We start from the raw sequence: 18,500 nt of genomic DNA on the forward strand, positions 1-18,500 counted from the left end.
AACACCTCACACTTCTCTGTATTAAATTCCATCAATCATTCCTCCACCCACCTGGCCAATCGATCCAGATCCTGCTGCAATCGTTCACAACCACCTTCACTATCTACAAAACCATTAATTTTTGTATCATCAGCAAACTTGCTAATTTTGCCCTGCATGTTCTCATCCAAATCATTGTAGATGACATACAGTAACGGGCCCAGCACCGATCCATTTAGCACACCACTCGTCACAGGCCTCCATTTTGAGAAGCAACCTTCCACCATCGCCCTCTGCTTCCTTCCAAGGAGCCAATTTGCTATCCATTCAGCTGTCTCCCCTTGGATCCCATGAGATGTAACCTTCCAGAGCAGCCTACCATGCGGCACCTTGTCGAACGCCTTACTAGTCCATGTACACAACATTTACAGCTCTGCCTTCAATCTTTTTGCTCGTCTTCAAAAAAAATCATCAGATTTGTGAGACGGCCCCCCACGTACAAAACCATGCTGACTGTCCCTAATCATCCCTTGCCCATCCAAACGCCTGTATATCCTATCCCTCAGAATACTCTCCAGCAACTTACCAACTACAGATGTTAAGCTTGCCCGCAGCCCTTCTTGAAAAGAGGCACAACATTTGCCACTCTCCAATCCTCTGGCACCTCTCCTGTATTTAAGGACAACATAAATTTCAACCAGGGCTCCCGCAATGTCCTCGGATATATCTGATCAGGCCCCGGAGATTTGTCTACCATCAAACACAACTGTACCTTCAATACTTCCTCGACGGTAACCCTGACTGCTCTCATGACACTTCCAGTGACTGCTTCAATTTCCTCCATCCTACTATCTTTCTCCTCGGTAAATACAGAGGAGAAATACTAATTGAGGACGTTGCCCATCTCCTGTGGCTCCACGCGGAGGTGACCGTTTTTATTTCTGAGAGGTCCCACTCTCTCTCGTTGCCCTTTTTCCCCCTAATGTATTTATAAAATCTTTTGGGATTGTCTTTTATGCTACCCGCCAGGGCTGTCTCCTGGCCCCTTTTTGCCCTTTTGATCTCCTCTTTTAGTTTGCACCTTAGTTCCGAAACTCCTTCAGGGATGCACTTGATCCCAGCTGTCTACCTGTCCCATGCATCCTTCTAGTTTTTGACTAACATCTCAATTTCCCTCGTCAGCCAAGCTTCCTTATGTTTGCCTGCTTTGCCTTTCACTCTAACGGGGATGAACGCATCCTGAGCTCTCTTCAGTACACTTGCATCCCACTTGGCCGATATTCCTTTCCCCTCGAATAACCTGCTCAGTCAACTCGAGCGAGACCTTCTCTCATACACTCAAGGTTGGCCTTACCCCAGTTGAGCATTTGAACACGTGGACCCTCTCCATCCCGATCCATAGCTATCTTAAACCTTATAAGACATTGGTGAGGCTGCATTTACAGTGTTGTGTTCAGTTCTGGGCACCATATTATAGGAAAGATGTTGTCAAGCTGGAAAAGTTACAGAGAAGATTTACGAGGATGTTGCCGGGACTAGAGGATCTGAGCTATAGGGAGAGGTTGAGTAGGCTAGGACTCTATTCCTTAGAGCGTAGGAGGATGAGGGGCGACCTTACAGAGGTGTATAAAATCGTGAGAAGAATAGATCGATAGATGTAGAGTGTCTTGCCCAGAGTAAGTGAATTGAGGACTAGAGGACATAGGTTTAAGGTGAAAGGGAAAAGATTTGATAGGAATCTGAGGGGTAACTTTTTCACAGTGTGTTGGGTGTATGGAACAAGCTGTCAGAGGACGTGGTTGAGGCTGGGACGATCCCAACGTTTAAGAAACAATTGGACAAGTACATGGTAGGACATGTTTGTAGGGACATGGACCAAACACGGGCAGGTGGGACTAGTGTAGCTGGGACATCTTGGCCGATGTGGACAAGTTGGGACGCAGGGTCTGTTTCCACACTATTACTCTACGACTATACTCCTTAAACACGCATTTACCTTCCAGAGGTGCGTGTGTTGAGTCTTTTTCTGGAAACTCCTTGGAGAGATTTACTGTATTACTATAAAAGCAAATTGTTGTTTTGTCATAAAGATGCTTCAGTGACAGGAATGTGGCTTTATGACATCGAACAAGTTTGTATGCAGTAACAATGCACAGTGATGTATTCACAACATACTGTTGTGGTATGTGACGAATTTAATAGTTTGATGATGCATTACGATTCTCAGAAGATATGTCCATGAAAAGAAAGGAGTTATACTGTTGTTTGCTGAGCATGATGATGATGATCCCTTTAATTTGTTCAAGCTAGAATGAATGGAAAAGTAAAAAAGTGAATTTAATTGTTTACAAATGAATAAGATGAAGATGGTTTAACTCAGCAGGAGAGCGTACTTACTTGCCAATGTGTGTAGAAAAACTGTAAGTTTATTAAAACACAAGTTCATTTTATTATGCAACTTATTTTGCAATTTTTAATCATTCTTACACGTCTATAATCTGCATGCAGAATATTTCATCTAGATACTTTTTTTTAAATGCATATTTTAAATGACATTTTGTGTTGCTTTAGTTGCCAGGGGATATGAATATCAAATCTAAATCATATAATTGAGATCATTATTTGCACATTCACGGACATGGCTATAGTAACTTAGCTTTGTCATGCTTATCTTTGTACAACCCAAGATCAATCATTCAGGGTATAAGGTTACATACAAATTGGGACACTGGATTTAATTTCATTAAAGTGTTAAAAGTTTGATCTTCAATTGCATCCTGATTTTCCGCATAACATTTTGTGACCTTTGTTTCTATATATTAATAACTGCTTTCACCAAAAAGGTTTCCTTTTTTTGGACATTGTGCAGATTAGAATTATTATACTGTTAACTTCGGAAACCAGTTGCCATTCATGCCTTGCATAAGGTGTGAGTATTTGGTGTTGCTTTTCATGAATGGTGTTGAGGATGTGGTGAGCACCTGTAGAGAATATGTGCAAATTGATTTATCTTGTTTAAATGCCCATGACAGTCTTGGTTTTGAAATTTAGCAGACTATTTAACCTTTAAATTGGTTTCTTGGCTGACTCCACATCCGTGAGGGTTATTTTCAGCAACATTCACTGGATAATCATCAGCTTTTCTTCCCCTACTTGTTAAAGAGGAACATCTACAATTGTCTTTGCTGAGGTCAAATAAATTAACACTTTCTTTGAACAAAACTTGATTGTCAATTTGGATCCACTTCTCAGAGCAGCATTCACCTAATTTCACTTTACTAAGAAGTAAATAGAATTGTAAATGTTCAACAGAATCTAAAAATGTGTATTAAATGATCGACTCTCGATAATGATTTTGAACATGGTTAATCATTTTAATAATGTAAAATGGAAGTGACATTTTAATTTAGTTTTTCTCATTTGAAGGTTGTTTTTGGTTGCTTTAAGCTCTGAGCAGTATTATTGTCCTTTTCAAGATGTTAAGGAACTTTTTCCCCGATTCTTCTGCAACTGTGACTTTGTGCTCACCAAGAAAATAACTAAAAGCTTTACTCATGAAATTACGTAATCTTGGAGTTTAAGTTTAGAAATCGATATTTACAATGTCACTACATGTAAGTTTTAATCTTACATATAAATATTATAGAGTTTTATTTTGTAGTGCAACATCTCCTGTGATCACACACAGCAGCACAGGCGGAAGTCTAAAGCGCCCAGACACCACAGAATCGCTGAACTCATCTATGTCTAATGGAACAAATGATGCAGGTATGGTTTTGCTAAATCATGGGTATTTCTTAAATTGAAAGGAATTAGAAACTCTTAAAGAAGGTCCCCTAATAATTATCCATTATTTAAATCAGCCGAGTTTCTTCCTTCTTGGAGGTGAAAAAATACTTCCAATCCTTTTGTCAAAAAAATACTATATTATATTTCTTCATATAAGCTTTGTAATAAAGACTAAAGTTCATTGCCTATAACATTGAATAGAGAGATTTCTTCCAGGTCATCATAGGGTGAGTTTTGTTGTGAAGACCCAGACATGCAAATCTTAGATTAATTCCTATGTTTTATTTAAATAAGCAATGGTTATGTTAGCCATAAAGTTTCTGTAAAAAAATAACCATGCTTATGTTCATGATTTTAATTTAATAGTATTTTGTTTCAATCTGCTGAATGTTTGGCAGGCTGTATGTAAATATTCACATAAATACCTTATGGATACGTAATTTTATTATGTATGCATATTTTTAATCTATATTGGTGATGCCAGTTGACAGCTAATAAATGGATCTTATCGCTTTATAGATATTTGTAGATATTAATAGCGTTGAGACTATTTCAAAATCTTTCTTTGCATGTGGGCAAAAGGCTTTGACTGCATTGTAGCTGTTGAATTTTGATCTAGCAATTTACAAAGTTAATTGGAAAGTATGACTAAAATCTTACCAACAGAATACCAGGTTTTTAGAAAGGAAATCTTTGAGCAAAGCCAGATTTTAATTTGTCTTTTAGTCATGCATGTTTAGTAACCATATAAAGTTGAAATATTTCAGTGTAACATTTTATTTGCCATATATGAACATTCTAGGCTTCATTATTCACCAGCTCATCTTGAAATTTCACACAGATCTATGACATATACGGGATATATGATTATTAATTGCTTTATATCATTCCAAGAGCTGTTTGATACGCATGATGAGAGAGATGACGAGGGTGAAGGAGAATCTGTGGAAGAGCACAAGAGCGTCATCATGCATCTCCTATCCCAGGTCCGACTGGGCATGGATCTGACAAAGGTAAGAATGGTGGTCCAATTTGTTGTAAAAGCGGGTAACAATTAATTTTCTGATAAAACTTCTTTGCTTTACCCTGTCTTTTAGGGTAGTTAATCTGTGGAACTCATTGCAACAGGGTGACTGTGTAGACCGTCAGTGGATATTTTTAAGGCAGCGATAGACAAATTCTTGATTAGAACAAGTGTCAAGGGATATGGGGAGAAGGCAGGAAAATGGGGTTAGGAGGCAGCGATCAGCCCTGATTGAATGGCGTAGTAGACTCAGTGGGCCGAAAGGCCTAATTCTACTCCTATAACATTAACTTTTATAAAATTGGGGGGGGAAATCAATGTTTAATCCTTTTCTAATATAATGAATCATCAATTTTATCCTTGTTCATTTAATTAGCAACATGCTGTTTATTAATTTTGATGCATTTTCAGATTCCCTTTTCTTTATTATATACTTTCTTATTTAGTTCCGTTGTTTTGGACACCTAATGCAGTGCCACTATTTTATTATAGTTCTGAAAATAACTGTTTGGAATTTTTGTGCCAGTTAACTTAATACAAAATGATGATCCTCTTGCAGGTGGTACTTCCCACGTTTATTTTGGAAAGGCGGTCTTTGTTAGAAATGTATGCAGACTTCTTTGCACATCCAGATTTATTTGTAAGGTAAATAATTTCCTTGTGTGTTAATCTGGAATTACTGGAAAATCTGTAATCATGCTGCTAATAATGTAACGTAGGATTGATATGTGGATTTAATTTTAAACCATTTTCTTCAGGATTGTTTCTATGTTAATTTCTCATAATCTTTTAATGTTGACATGAGCCTTCATAACAAGAGGAGTTGAGTATAGGAGCAAAGAGGTCCTTCTGCAATTGTTCAGGACTCTAGTGAGACCACACCTGGAGTATTGTGTGCAGTTTTGGTCACCAAATTTGAGAAAGGACATTCTTGTTATTGAGGGAGTGCAACGTTGGTTCACGAGGTTAATTCCTGGGATGGTGGGACTCTCATATGTTGATAGAATGGAGCGGCTGGGCTTGTATACTCTGGAAGGAGTATACTTTTGTATACTTAGAAGGATGAGAGGGGATCTTACTGAAACATATAAGATTATTAAGGAATTGAACACACTAGAGGCAGAAAACATGTTCCCGATGTTGGGGGAATCCAGAACCAGGGGCCACAATTTTGTAGGCCATTTAGAAAAGAGATGAGGAAAAACTTTTTCACACAAAGAGTTGTGAATCTGTGGAATTCTCTGCCTCAGAAGGCAGTGGAGGCCAATTCTCTGGATGCTTTCAAGAGAGAGTTAGATGGAGCTCTTAAAGATAGCAGAGTCAGGGGATATGGTGAGAAAGCAGGAACGGGGTACTGAATGTGGATGATCAGCCATGATCACAGTGAATGGTGGTGCTGGCTCGAAGGGCCGAATGGCCTACTCCTGCACCTATTGTCTATTGTCTAATCTGCATTACATCTTTGTGAAGGTAATACTCGTGAGTTTTTAAGTGATAAAGTTGAAAACTGTCATTAAAAACAGAATCAGATGATTATAAACAATTTTCTCTTGCAATGTACATTATTGCACTTCAGGATGGAAAATAATATAGACATAATGTTAACGTGAGACTAGTTGCAGTAATCTGGATCAAAATAGAAATTGCTGCCGGAACTCAGCAGGTTAAGCAGCATCTGTGGAGGCAAAGGGATAGTCAACATTTAGGGTCAAATGAGCCAAATCAAGACCCTGAATCAGGGCTGAGATTGTATAGGAGGGATAGTTTGTGTAAAGAGATGAGATGCTGCTTGACCCACTGAGTTCTTCCAGCAGTGTTTTATATCATTGCCTGTCTGAGCCCCCCAATCCTTAAATCACCTGCTAATAGGATCAGCTTCTCTCTACTTGTCCTATCTAAATTACGTGCTGCTTCTCTGTCAAAATTAAAGAGGGCATATTGTACGACTATTTACTTTTATGCACAGCAGTGCATTGGTCTGGGAGCTAAAGACAGCATTGTCATTTTTTTCCTACATTGCTCTAGTATGTGTTTGATTCATCTGCAGTTTGAATAAATATACTGAAATACATTTGTTATAAAGTATTGTAGACCAAATTGACCCAAGGGACCGAATGGTGCAGGTCGTCAAATGGTACCTCTCAGCCTTTCATGCTGGTCGCAAAGGATCTGTAGCCAAGAAACCATACAACCCTATTCTTGGAGAGATCTTCAGATGCCATTGGCTAGTGCCTGAGATTGAAACTGAAGAAAATACAGTGAGTTGCTTTTTCTAATAATTGTCTTTTTAACAATTCACTTTGCTCTGTTTTGGTTTGGTGCAATAATAACTTTCTAGTCATTGTTACCTTTTGATTGTTGTGATGTTGATCTGTTTCATCCATAATCAGTGCACCACATTGAATGATAAGGAAGGTAAACTTAATAATGAGAAAATAACACTAACTTGTAAAACTGCTGCACAAAAACTATCAATGGTTCAAATTTGCGTCTACTGTTATTTTCCTTCTCATTTTTATTCCTCATTTCCCTTTCTGTTATTTCTTTTCAATCTTCTTTCTTTTAAGGGCTTGTATCCTTTAGTCATTAATATTCTGTTGCTATTCTTGAAAATCCACGATGTGAAGAAAAAAAACACTCTGCAGCTCCTTCTCCCTTCACAATCTATCAATTTTTTGGATGAGGGGACCGCTTGTGTAATATATTCAAGTTAGGTCATGAAAATAAGCTGAGTGGCAGTGTGGGCTATGAGAATATGGTAGCGAAGTTTCAGAAACAGAGAGGCTGAATTAATGAGCACAGCAGAAGAAATGTAATGTGAAAATGTGAGTATCCATTTTGGTACAAAGAAATAAAAGCAGAGTTTTTAAAATGTTGAGGGGTTAAATTGTATTCTCAGAGATGGATTTACTTGTATCATTCAGCACAGTTACAACAGGCAGTGTTGTAGGCAAACATGTTGATCTTTATTGGAAGAAAATATAAGATCAGGAGTAAAGATGTCAGTTTCCTTGTATGGTGCCCAAATTAGACCATACCTGGAGCATTGTCTACAGATCTCGACTTTGCATAAAGCACCATATACTTGCGATAGCAGAAGTGCTATGAATATTCATCAGATTGATTCCTGGATAAAGAATTTATGCTACCAGGAGAGATGAAGCACCCTGGGCCTATACTCTCTTCATTTTAGAAGAATGAAAGGTGATCTTATTGAAACATACAACAACTAGTTTGATAAGGTAATGCAGAAGTGATTGAAAATCAAAAACCTGTAAATGCTAGAAATTTGAATTAAAAACAAAGTGCTAGACACATTTGACAAGTTTGTGGAAAATGCATTAACTTTTCAGGTTGAATGCCCTTTGTCAGAGTCTGCTGAGTTTCCAGCTATTTCTATTTTTAATGCAGAGATGATGTTTCTCCTGGCTGTGCTGTCTATAAACAAAGGTCATCTCAAGATAAGCTATCAACAATTCACAATAAAGTTTAGAATAATCCTCAACATCTGTGGAAACTATGGCATAGATTGACTGATAGATTATTGGATGCTGAGGGAATCTAAGAGCAGAATGTATTGAATTCCATCCATAACCTCAGAAAGGTTCTGGATTAGCAAGATTTTCATGCTTCAAAATAAAGAGGGCATGGGTTTAAGGTGAGAGGAAGGCGTTTTAAAGGGGTTTTGAGGAGAAAATATTTTACACAGTGAGTAGTTTAATATCTGGAACTCGCTGCTGGAGAAGGTGGTGGAACGATACATTCATTATGTTTAAGAGAAATTTAGACAGGCATTAGAATGACCAAGGCGTAGAAGAATGTTTAAGAAAGAACTGCAGATGCTGGAAAAATCGAAGGTAGACAAAAATGCTGGAGAAACTCAGCGGGTGAGGCAGCATCTATGGTGAGAAGGAATAGGCGACGTTTCGGGCCCAGACCCTTCTTCAGACTGATATCGGCGGGGGGGGAGGGGCGGGAAAAAGAAAGGAAGAGGCGGAGACAGTAGGGTTGTGGGAGAGCCGGGGAGAGGGAGGGGAAGGAGGGAGAAAGCAAGACTATCTGAAATTGGCGAAGTCAATGTTCATACCACTGGGGTGTAAACTACCCAAGTGAAAGATGAGGTGCTGTTCCTCCAATCTGCGCTGGGCCTCACTCTGACAATGGAGGAGGCCCAGGGCAGAAAGGTCGGACTCAGAATGGGAGGGGGAGATGAAGTGCTGAGCCACCGGGAGATCAGGTGGGTTATTGCGAACTCAGCGGAGGTGTTGGTCGAAGCGATTGCCAAGCCTGCGCTTGGTCTCGCCGATGCAGAGAAGTTGACACCTGGAACAGCGGATGCAGTAGATGAGGTTGGAGGAGGCACTGGTGAACCTCTGCCTCATCTGGAAAGACTGCTTGGGTCCGTGGATGGAATCGAGGGGGGAGGTAAAGCGACAAGTGTAGCATTTCCTGCAGTTGCATGGGAAAGTACCCTGGGAGGGTGTGGTTTGGGGGAGAAGGGACGAATTGACCAGGGAGTTACGGAGGGAACGGTCTCTGCGGAAAGCAGAAAGGGGAGGAAATGGGAAGATGTGGCCAGTGGGGGGATCCCATTGGTGGTGGTGAAAATGTCGGAGGATGATATGTTGTATGCGACGGCTGATAGGGTGGAAGGTGAGGACAAGGGGGGACGCGGTCCTTGTTACGAGTAGGGGGATGGGGAGTAAGAGCGGAGCTGCGGGATATTGAGGAGTCCCTGGTGAGAGCCTCATCTATAATAGAGGAGGGGAACCCCCATTCCTTATAGAATTAGGACATCTCCAATGCCCTGGTCTGGAACACCTAATCCTGGGTCCAGACGTGGCATAGACGGAGGAATTGGTAGTAGGGGGATAGAGTCCTTACAGGAAGCAGGGTGGGAAGAAGTGTAGTCCAGTCAGCCATGGTAGTCAGTGGATTTGTCGTAGATGTCGGTCAGCAGGCTGTTAACTGCGATGGGGATGGTGAGATCTAGAAATGGTTTGGAGATGTCGGAAATGGTCCAGGTGAATTTGAGTGCCAGATGGAAATTAGTGGTGAAATGGATGAAGTCAGTGAGTTCTGCATGGGTGCAGGAGGTAGCACCAATGCAGTCATCGATGCAGCGGAGGTAGAGTTCGGGGATAGGGCCATGGTACGCCTCGAACAAGGATTGTTCGACGTACCCTACAAAGAGGCAGGCATAGCTGGGGCCCATGCGCGTGCCCATGGAGCATTGGATTTGAAGGAAATGGGAGGAGTCAAAGGAAAGGTTGTTGAGGGTAAGGACCAGCTCCGCTAGACGGAGGAGAATATTAGTAGATGGAGATTGCTTGGTTCTGCGGACGGGGATGAAACGGAGGACTTTAAGACCCTCCTGGTGGGGGATGGAGGTGTAGAGTAACTGGACATCCATAGTGAAGATGAAGGAATGGAGGCTTGGAAAATGGAAGTCATGAATAAGACGAAGAGAGTGTGAGGTGTCTTGGATATAGGTGGGGAGGGATTTGACCAGGGGGGATAGGGTGGAGTCGAGGTATGTGGAAATAAGTTCGGAGGGACATGAACAAGCAGAAACAATGGGTCTGCCCGGACAATCAGGTTTGTGGATTTTGAGGAGAAGATAAAATCGGGCCGTGCGGGGCTGGGGAACTATGAGGTTGGAGGCTTGGGAGGGCAGGGAGCCGGAAGTGATGAAGCCAGTGATGGTGCTTGAGATAATGGCCTGGTGCTCCTCTGTGGGGTCATGGTTCAAGGATAAGTAGGAGGAGGTGTCTGAGAGTTTGCGCCTGGCCTCAGTCCGGTTGAGGTCAGCGCACCAGACTACCACGGCACCTCCCTTGTCGGCAGGTTTGATCACCCAATCGGGGTTGTTGCAGAGTGAGCAGAGAGCTGTACGTTGAGGGGGCGAGAGGTTATTGTGAGTAAGGGGAGTGGAGAAGTTGAGGCAGTTGATGTCCCACCGGCAGTTTAAAATGAACAGGCCTAAAGAAGGTAGATGGCCATGAGGGGGAGTCCAAGAGGATGGGGTCCATTGGAGACGGGAGAACCGGTCATCACTAGGGGTTGAGGAGTCCTTCCCATGGGGGAAAAAAGCTTGGATGCGGAGGAGAATGTGGGCAAATGCGGGCAAGTGGGATTGGTGTGGATGGGCAATAAGGTTGACATGGACATGATGGGCCAAAGGACCTGTCCTGTAAACTTTTTGTTTTATGTACAGTCAGATTTATTCTTTCTAGTGTTACATGATTCAAATAATGTACAACAGTGTTCATAAATGTATATTTCTGCCTGTGTACATTAGGAACGTTGCATTCTCGGTAAATATTTTCAAATGAACCTTCTTTCACCACAGGAACCTGTTGCGGAAGGGCCAATTCCAGAGGCCAGCCAGAACAGCGTAACCTTTGTGGCAGAACAAGTGTCGCATCACCCTCCAAGTCAGTGTAATCTCAGTAATCGTGTAGAAGATATCTGAATGTGCCATGGAATCTCTTTATTTTTGACCATTTTTCTATCTATTCTAGCGCTTCCTTGTTTGATGGTTTTGTTACCTTTGTTCACTATTTTTGGAAGGTCCACTATTTAGACTTAATGACCCGAGTAAGATAATAGCAGGGGGCACATTGAAACATTTTTAACAATGAGGACAGTGATGAGGGACTTTGGATATGTGAAAAGACAGGTGAAGCTGGAAATGCTTAGTGCAGGGAATGTTAAGATGTTCCATTTTCTAATGTTTTGATTAAACAGAGACATTTGTTTCTGCTTGTAGGAGAGTTGTAAAGTAGAGGACACAAAGTTACAGTGATTGTAAAACAGAGAGTAACAAATAATATTTTTACACACAATGGGTTATTAAGATCCGGATTGTACAGCCTAATCGGGTGATACAGGAGATTCGGTAATAATTTTTCAAACAGAATAGGATAAAAAGAATTGAAATGGAAATAATTGAAATGTTTTGAAGGAAAAAAACGTGGGGTGAAACCAGTTGATTGCACTTAATGGAACAAGCTGGAATCGTGAGGTGCGGAACGTATCAATTACAGTAATGTGAGACGAAAGAGAGTGTTTAAATTGGGCAGCATCTTTGGTGAGAGAAAAACTGAGCTAATATTTGGTACATTGGCCTTCATCAGTCAGCGAATTGAGTATGGAAATTGGGACTATGTTATGGTTGTACAAGACATTGGTGAGGCCACATCTGTCCTGTTTTGGTCGCCCTACTATAGGTAAGATTTATTTATTTATTTATTTGTTTATTTGTTCCGAACAAGTAAAGACATAAATAGGAATAAATAACAACAACAAAATCGAAATAGTCAAACATTTGGACATTCCAGGCAATATTTGCAAAGCAATGAAAAGCATAAAGCAAAATTTAAATGTCCAACACTTTTTCTTTACAAGCTCGAAAAGGAGTGAGAAGAAGAATAACTTATTTAATCTCACCCCTTCTCCCTAAACCCTTCTTCCATATTTAATAATTAAGTAATTAATAATAATAATACCCCAGACAATTTTTAGAGATGCATACAAACATATATATACATACAACTGATATACACATACAAGTAATATGTATGAAGTAACCAAAAAACATAAATAAATAATAAACAAAATAATAAACAAACATTAACCCCTGTTTGTCAACCATCTCCTTCATCCCTGTACCTTGTGAAAAAAAGTTTTTTGTATGTCATTTTGAACTGGTTCATGTTTGGACATTGCTTTAACTCCACATTCAAACTGTTCCACAATCCTACTCCACAGACCGAAATACAAAAAGCTTTTCTGGTCATGCGGACTCTTTGTACCTTAAAATTAAATATTCTTCTTAAATTATAACCCCCCACTCGCTCATTGAATAATTTTTGTATATTTCCAGGTAAGTTTTTATTTTTGGCCCTAAACATTATCTGTGCTGTTTTAAATGCAACCAAATCTGCTAATTTTAATAATTTTGACTGTAAGAATAATGGATTAGTGTGATCCAGATACCTGACATTGTGAATAATACGTATTGCTCTTTTTTGCAGAATAGTTAATGAATGTAGCGAACTTTTATAGTTATTGCCCCAGACTTCTGCACAATAATTTAAATAGGGTAAGATTAGTGAACAGTAGAGAATGCAGAGTGATTTGTGATCCAGAACCTGCTTAACTTTGTGTAATACAGAAATGCTTTTTGACAGTTTGGATTGTACATGTTTAATATGTGATTTCCAGCTGATTCTAACATCCATTATAACCCCAATAAATTTATTTTCATGAACTCGTTCAATTTCAACCCCTTTTATCTTTATATTTGCTTGTGTATTTGTTCTGCAATTACCAAATAACATTATTTTGGTTTTGCTCAAGTTTAATGATATTTTGTTCCTGTCAAACCATGTTTTCAGTTTGCCCATTTCTTTTGTTATTTTATCCAGTAGTTGTTTTAAATTCTCCCCAGAACAAAAAATATTTGTGTCGTCTGCAAACAAGACCAGCCTCAAGGCATTGGACACATTACAAATGTCGTTTATATACATGGTGAATAGTTTTGGACCCAACACTGACCCCTGGGGCACACCACAAGCAATGTCCAAGCATGTAGAACTGTAGCTGCCCAGCTTCACAAACTGTTGCCTGTTACTTAAATAGCTTTTTATCCAATCCAGTACTAGACCTCTGATGCCATACCTTTCTAATTTTTTAAATAAAATATCATGATTGATCGTATCAAATGCTTTCTTTATATCAATAAATATCCCAGCTGCATATAGTTTATTGTCAATAGCGTTTGTGATATCTTCAATTGATTCTATTATTGCAAGTGATGTTGATCTGTTTGATCTAAATCCATATTGACTTTCAGTGATTAGTTTATGCTTTTCTACAAATATGTCTAGTCTATTGTTGAACATTTTTTCTAGTATTTTGGATGGCAGTAAGCTATTTCGATTTCTATTAAGCTGCTCTAGAAGGTTAAATCCCTTGCGGTCCAGGGAGAGCTAGCCGACTGGATAGAGAATTGGCTTCATGGAATGAAACAGCGGGTACTCATGGAAGGTTTTTGTTTGGACTGGAAGTCTGTGACTAGTGGGATGCCTCAATGATCGGTACAGGGCTCATTGCTAGTTATGATTTATATCAACAATCTGGATGGGAATGTACAAGGTATGATTACTAAGTTTGCAGATGGCACTAAAGTGGTTGGTATCATAGATGGTGTAAATGGTTATTGAAAATTACAGCTCGATATGATCAGCTGGGCAGGTGGGCTGAGGAATGGTTAACAGAGTTTAATGCAGATAAGTGAGAGGAATCAAACCAGAGCAGGACCTTCACAATGAATGGCAGGGCTCTGGGGAGTGTTGTAGAACAGAGGGAGCTCAGTACACTGATACATAGTGCCCTGAAAATGGCATCCTAGTTAGATATGGTGGTCGATACATTGGCCTACATCAGTCAGGATATTGAGTATAGAAATTGGGATGTTATATTACAGTTATACAAGACATTGGTGAGGCCACATATGTAGTATTGTGTTTAGTTTAGGTCACCCTGCTATAGGATGTTATTAAGCTGGAAAAGGTTCAGAGAAGGAGATTGCCAGGACTTGAGGACCTGAGCTATAGGGAGAGGTTAAGCAGGCTAATAATGTATTCCTTGGAGTGTAGGAGGCTGAGAGATGATCTTGCAGAGGTGTATAAGATCATGAGGGAAATGGATAGGGTGAATGCACAGTTGTTTACCCAGGTTAGGGTAATCAAGAACAAAAGTACATTAATGAGAATCTGAGGGGCAACGTTTTCCAATGAGCTCCCAGAGGAAACAGTTGAGGCAATGATGACAACATTTAAAAGACATTTGGATAGGTAAATGGTAGGCATGGGCACAGGCTGACGGACCTGTTTTCATGCCGTATGACTGAAGAGTATCACGTGATTACATGACTGATCATAGAAACATAGAAATTAGGTGCAGGAGTAGGCCATTCGGCCCTTCGAGCCTGCACCGCCATTCAATATGATCATGGCTGATCATCCAACTCAGTATCCCGTACCTGCCTTCTCTCCATACCCTCTGATCCCCTTAGCCACAAGGGCCACATCTAACTCCCTCTTAAATATAGCCAATGAACTGGCCTCGACTATCCTCTGTGGCAGGGAGTTCCAGAGATTCACCACTCTCTGTGTGAAAAAAGTTCTTCTCATCTCGGTTTTAAAGGATTTCCCCCTTATCCTTAAGCTGTGACCCCTTGTCCTGGACTTCCCCAACATCGGGAGCAATCTTCCTGCATCTAGCCTGTCCAACCCCTTAAGAATTTTGTAAGTTTCTATAAGATCCCCTCTCAATCTCCTAAATTCTAGAGAGTATAAACCAAGTCTATCCAGTCTTTCTTCATAAGACAGTCCTGACATCCCAGGAATCAGTCTGGTGAACCTTCTCTGCACTCCCTCTATGGCAATAATGTCCTTCCTCAGATTTGGAGACCAAAACTGTACGCAATACTCCAGGTGTGGTCTCACCAAGACCCTGTACAACTGCAGTAGAACCTCCCTGCTCCTATACTCAAATCCTTTTGCTATGAAAGCTAACATACCATTCGCTTTCTTCACTGCCTGCTGCACCTGCATGCCCACTTTCAATGACTGGTGTACCATGACACCCAGGTCTCGCTGCATCTCCCCTTTTCCTAGTCGGCCACCATTTAGATAATAGTCTGCTTTCCTGTTTTTGCCACCAAAATGGATAACCTCACATTTATCCACATTATACTGCATCTGCCAAACATTTGCCCACTCACCCAGCCTATCCAAGTCACCTTGCAGTCTCCTAGCATCCTCCTCACAGCTAACACTGCCCCCCAGCTTAGTGTCATCCGCAAACTTGGAGATATTGCCTTCAATTCCCTCATCCAGATCATTAATATATATTGTAAATAGCTGGGGTCCCAGCACTGAGCCTTGCGGTACCCCACTAGTCACTGCCTGCCATTGTGAAAAGGACCCGTTTACTCCTACTCTTTGCTTCCTGTTTGCCAGCCAGTTCTCTATCCACATCAATACTGAACCCCCAATGCCGTGTGCTTTAAGTTTGTAAACTAATCTCTTATGTGGGACCTTGTCGAAAGCCTTCTGGAAGTCCAGATACACCACATCCACTGGTTCTCCCCTATCCACGCTACTAGTTACATCCTCGAAAAATTCTATAAGATTCGTCAGACATGATTTACCTTTTGTAAATCCATGCTGACTTTGTCCAATGATTTCACCACTTTCCAAATGTGCTGCTATCCCATCTTTAATAACTGACTCTAGCAGTTTCCCCACTACCGATGTTAGACTAACTGGTCTGTAATTCCCTGTTTTCTCTCTCCCTCCCTTCTTAAAAAGTGGGGTTACGTTTGCTACCCGCCAATCCTCAGGAACTACTCCAGAATCTAAAGAGTTTTGAAAGATTATTACTAATGCATCCACTATTTCTGGAGCTACTTCCTTAAGTACTCTGGGATGCAGCCTATCTGGCCCTGGGGATTTATCAGCCTTTAATCCATTTAATTTACCCAACACCACTTCCCGGCTAACCTGGATTTCACTCAATTCCTCCAACTCCTTTGACCCGCGGTCCCCTGCTATTTCCGGCAGATTATTTATGTCTTCCTTAGTGAAGACGGAACCAAAGTAGTTATTCAATTGGTCCGCCATATCCTTGTTCCCCATGATCAACTCACCCGTTTCTGACTGCAAGGGACCTACATTTGTTTTAACTAATCTCTTTCTTTTCACATATCTATAAAAGCTTTTGCAGTCAGTTTTTATGTTCCCTGCCAGTTTTCTTTCATAATCTATTTTTCCTTTCCTAATTAAGCCCTTTGTCCTCCTCTGCTGGTCTCTGAATTTCTCCCAGTCCTCCGGTATGCTGCTTTTTCTGGCTAATTTGTACGCATCATCCTTCGCTTTGATACTATCCCTGATTTCCCTTGTTATCCACGGATGCACTACCTTCCCTGATTTATTCTTTTGCCAAACTGGGATGAACAATTTTTGTAGTTCATCCATGCAGTCTTTAAATGTCTTCCATTGCATATGCACCGTCAACCCTTTTAGAATTAATTGCCAGTCAATCTTGGCCAATTCACGTCTCATACCCTCAAAGTTACCTTAAGTTCAGAACCATTGTTTCTGAATTAACAATGTCACTCTCCATCCTAATGAAGAACTCAACCATATTATGGTCACTCTTGCCCAAGGGGGCACGTACAACAAGACTGCTAACTAACCCTTCCTCATTACTCAATACCCAGTCTAAAATAGCCTGCTCTCTCGTTGGTTCCTCTACATGTTGATTTAGATAACTATCCCGCATACATTCCAAAAAATCCTCTTCCTCAGCACCCCTGCCAATTTGATTCACCCAATCTATATGTAGATTGAAGTCACCCATTATAACGGTTTTGCCTTTGTCGCACGCATTTCTAATTTCCTGTTTGATACCATCTCCAACTTCACTACTACTGTTAGGTGGCCTGTACACAACACCCACCAGCGTTTTCTGCCCCTTAGTGTTTCGCAGCTCTACCCATACCGATTCCACATCCTGCAAACTAATGTCCTTCCTTTCCATTGCGTTAATCTCCTCTCTAATCAGCAACGCTACCCCACCTCCTTTTCCGTTCTCTCTATCCCTCCTGAATATTGAATATCCCTGGATGTTCAGCTCCCAGCCTTGGTCACCCTGGAGCCATGTCTCCGTGATCCCAACTATATCATAGTCATTAATAGCTATCTGCACATTCAACTCATCCACCTTATTACGAATGCTCCTCGCATTGAGACACAAAGCCTTCAGGCTTGTTTTTACAACACTCTTACCCCTTATACAATTTTGTTGAAAAGTGGCCCTTTTTAATTTTTGCCCTGGATTTTCCGGCCTGCCACTTTTACTTTTCACCTTGCTACCTATTGCTTCTACCCTCATTTTACACCCCTCTGTCTCTACGCTCACACATTTAAGAAACCCTTTCCCTTTAACTCCATCCTCCACTAGCCCATTCGACACCCCACCCCCCTTATTCAGTTTAAAACCACCCGTGTAGCAGTGGCAAACCTGCCTGCCAGAATGCTGGTCCCACACCTGTTAAGATGCAATCCGTCCCTTTTGTACAGTTCCCCCTTACCCCAAAACAGATCCCAGTGATCTAAGAATCTAAATCCCTGCCCCGTGCACCAGTTCTTCAGCCACACGTTCAGGTCCCGTATCTCCCTGTTCCTGCTCTCGCCAGCACGAGGAACTGGAAGCAAACCGGAGATAACAACCCTGGAGGTCCTGCTTTTCAGCATTTTTCCGAGCTCTCTAAAGTCACGCTGCAGAATATTCATCCCCTTCTTTCCGACATCGTTTGTGCCGACATGCACTACCACTTCCGGATGTTCACCTTCGCCCTTGAGGATTTTCTGCACTCTGTCCGTGACATCCTGGATCCTGGCACCAGGAAGGCAGCACACCATCCTCACATCCCGTCTGTTGCCGCAGAAACCCCTGTCCGTACCTCTCACAATGGAGTCTCCTACTACAATGGCGTTGCCTGCCTTAGGCCTTTTTGGTTTTGGCTCAACAGCCCTATTCGCATCACAAGCCAGTCCGCCGCCCAGTGTAAACACCTCTTCTGTCCCGACAGCTTCTAAGTGGGTGAACCTGTTCACAAGAGGTACAACAC

General features: G+C 41.2%; 1 protein-coding gene across 7 annotated transcripts in view; it reads left to right on the top strand.

Moving 5' to 3' along the window:
- Nucleotides 1-18,500, top strand: part of osbpl9 (oxysterol binding protein like 9) — a 129,110-nt gene that overhangs the window by 101,629 nt on the left and 8,981 nt on the right. For 6 of the 7 annotated variants that reach the window (XM_033028585.1, XM_033028587.1, XM_033028589.1 and 3 more), the window contains 5 exons: nucleotides 3,626-3,747; nucleotides 4,663-4,781; nucleotides 5,352-5,437; nucleotides 6,876-7,050; nucleotides 11,145-11,229. In XM_033028585.1, the coding sequence (XP_032884476.1) occupies nucleotides 3,626-3,747; nucleotides 4,663-4,781; nucleotides 5,352-5,437; nucleotides 6,876-7,050; nucleotides 11,145-11,229 (587 nt within the window). The remainder of the gene's footprint in view (nucleotides 1-3,625; nucleotides 3,748-4,662; nucleotides 4,782-5,351; nucleotides 5,438-6,875; nucleotides 7,051-11,144; nucleotides 11,230-18,500) is intronic. The other variant, XM_033028586.1, reaches the window with a different exon arrangement.

Source organism: Amblyraja radiata, chromosome 10 (genome assembly GCF_010909765.2).
Source record: "Amblyraja radiata isolate CabotCenter1 chromosome 10, sAmbRad1.1.pri, whole genome shotgun sequence".
NCBI lineage: Eukaryota > Metazoa > Chordata > Chondrichthyes > Rajiformes > Rajidae > Amblyraja > Amblyraja radiata.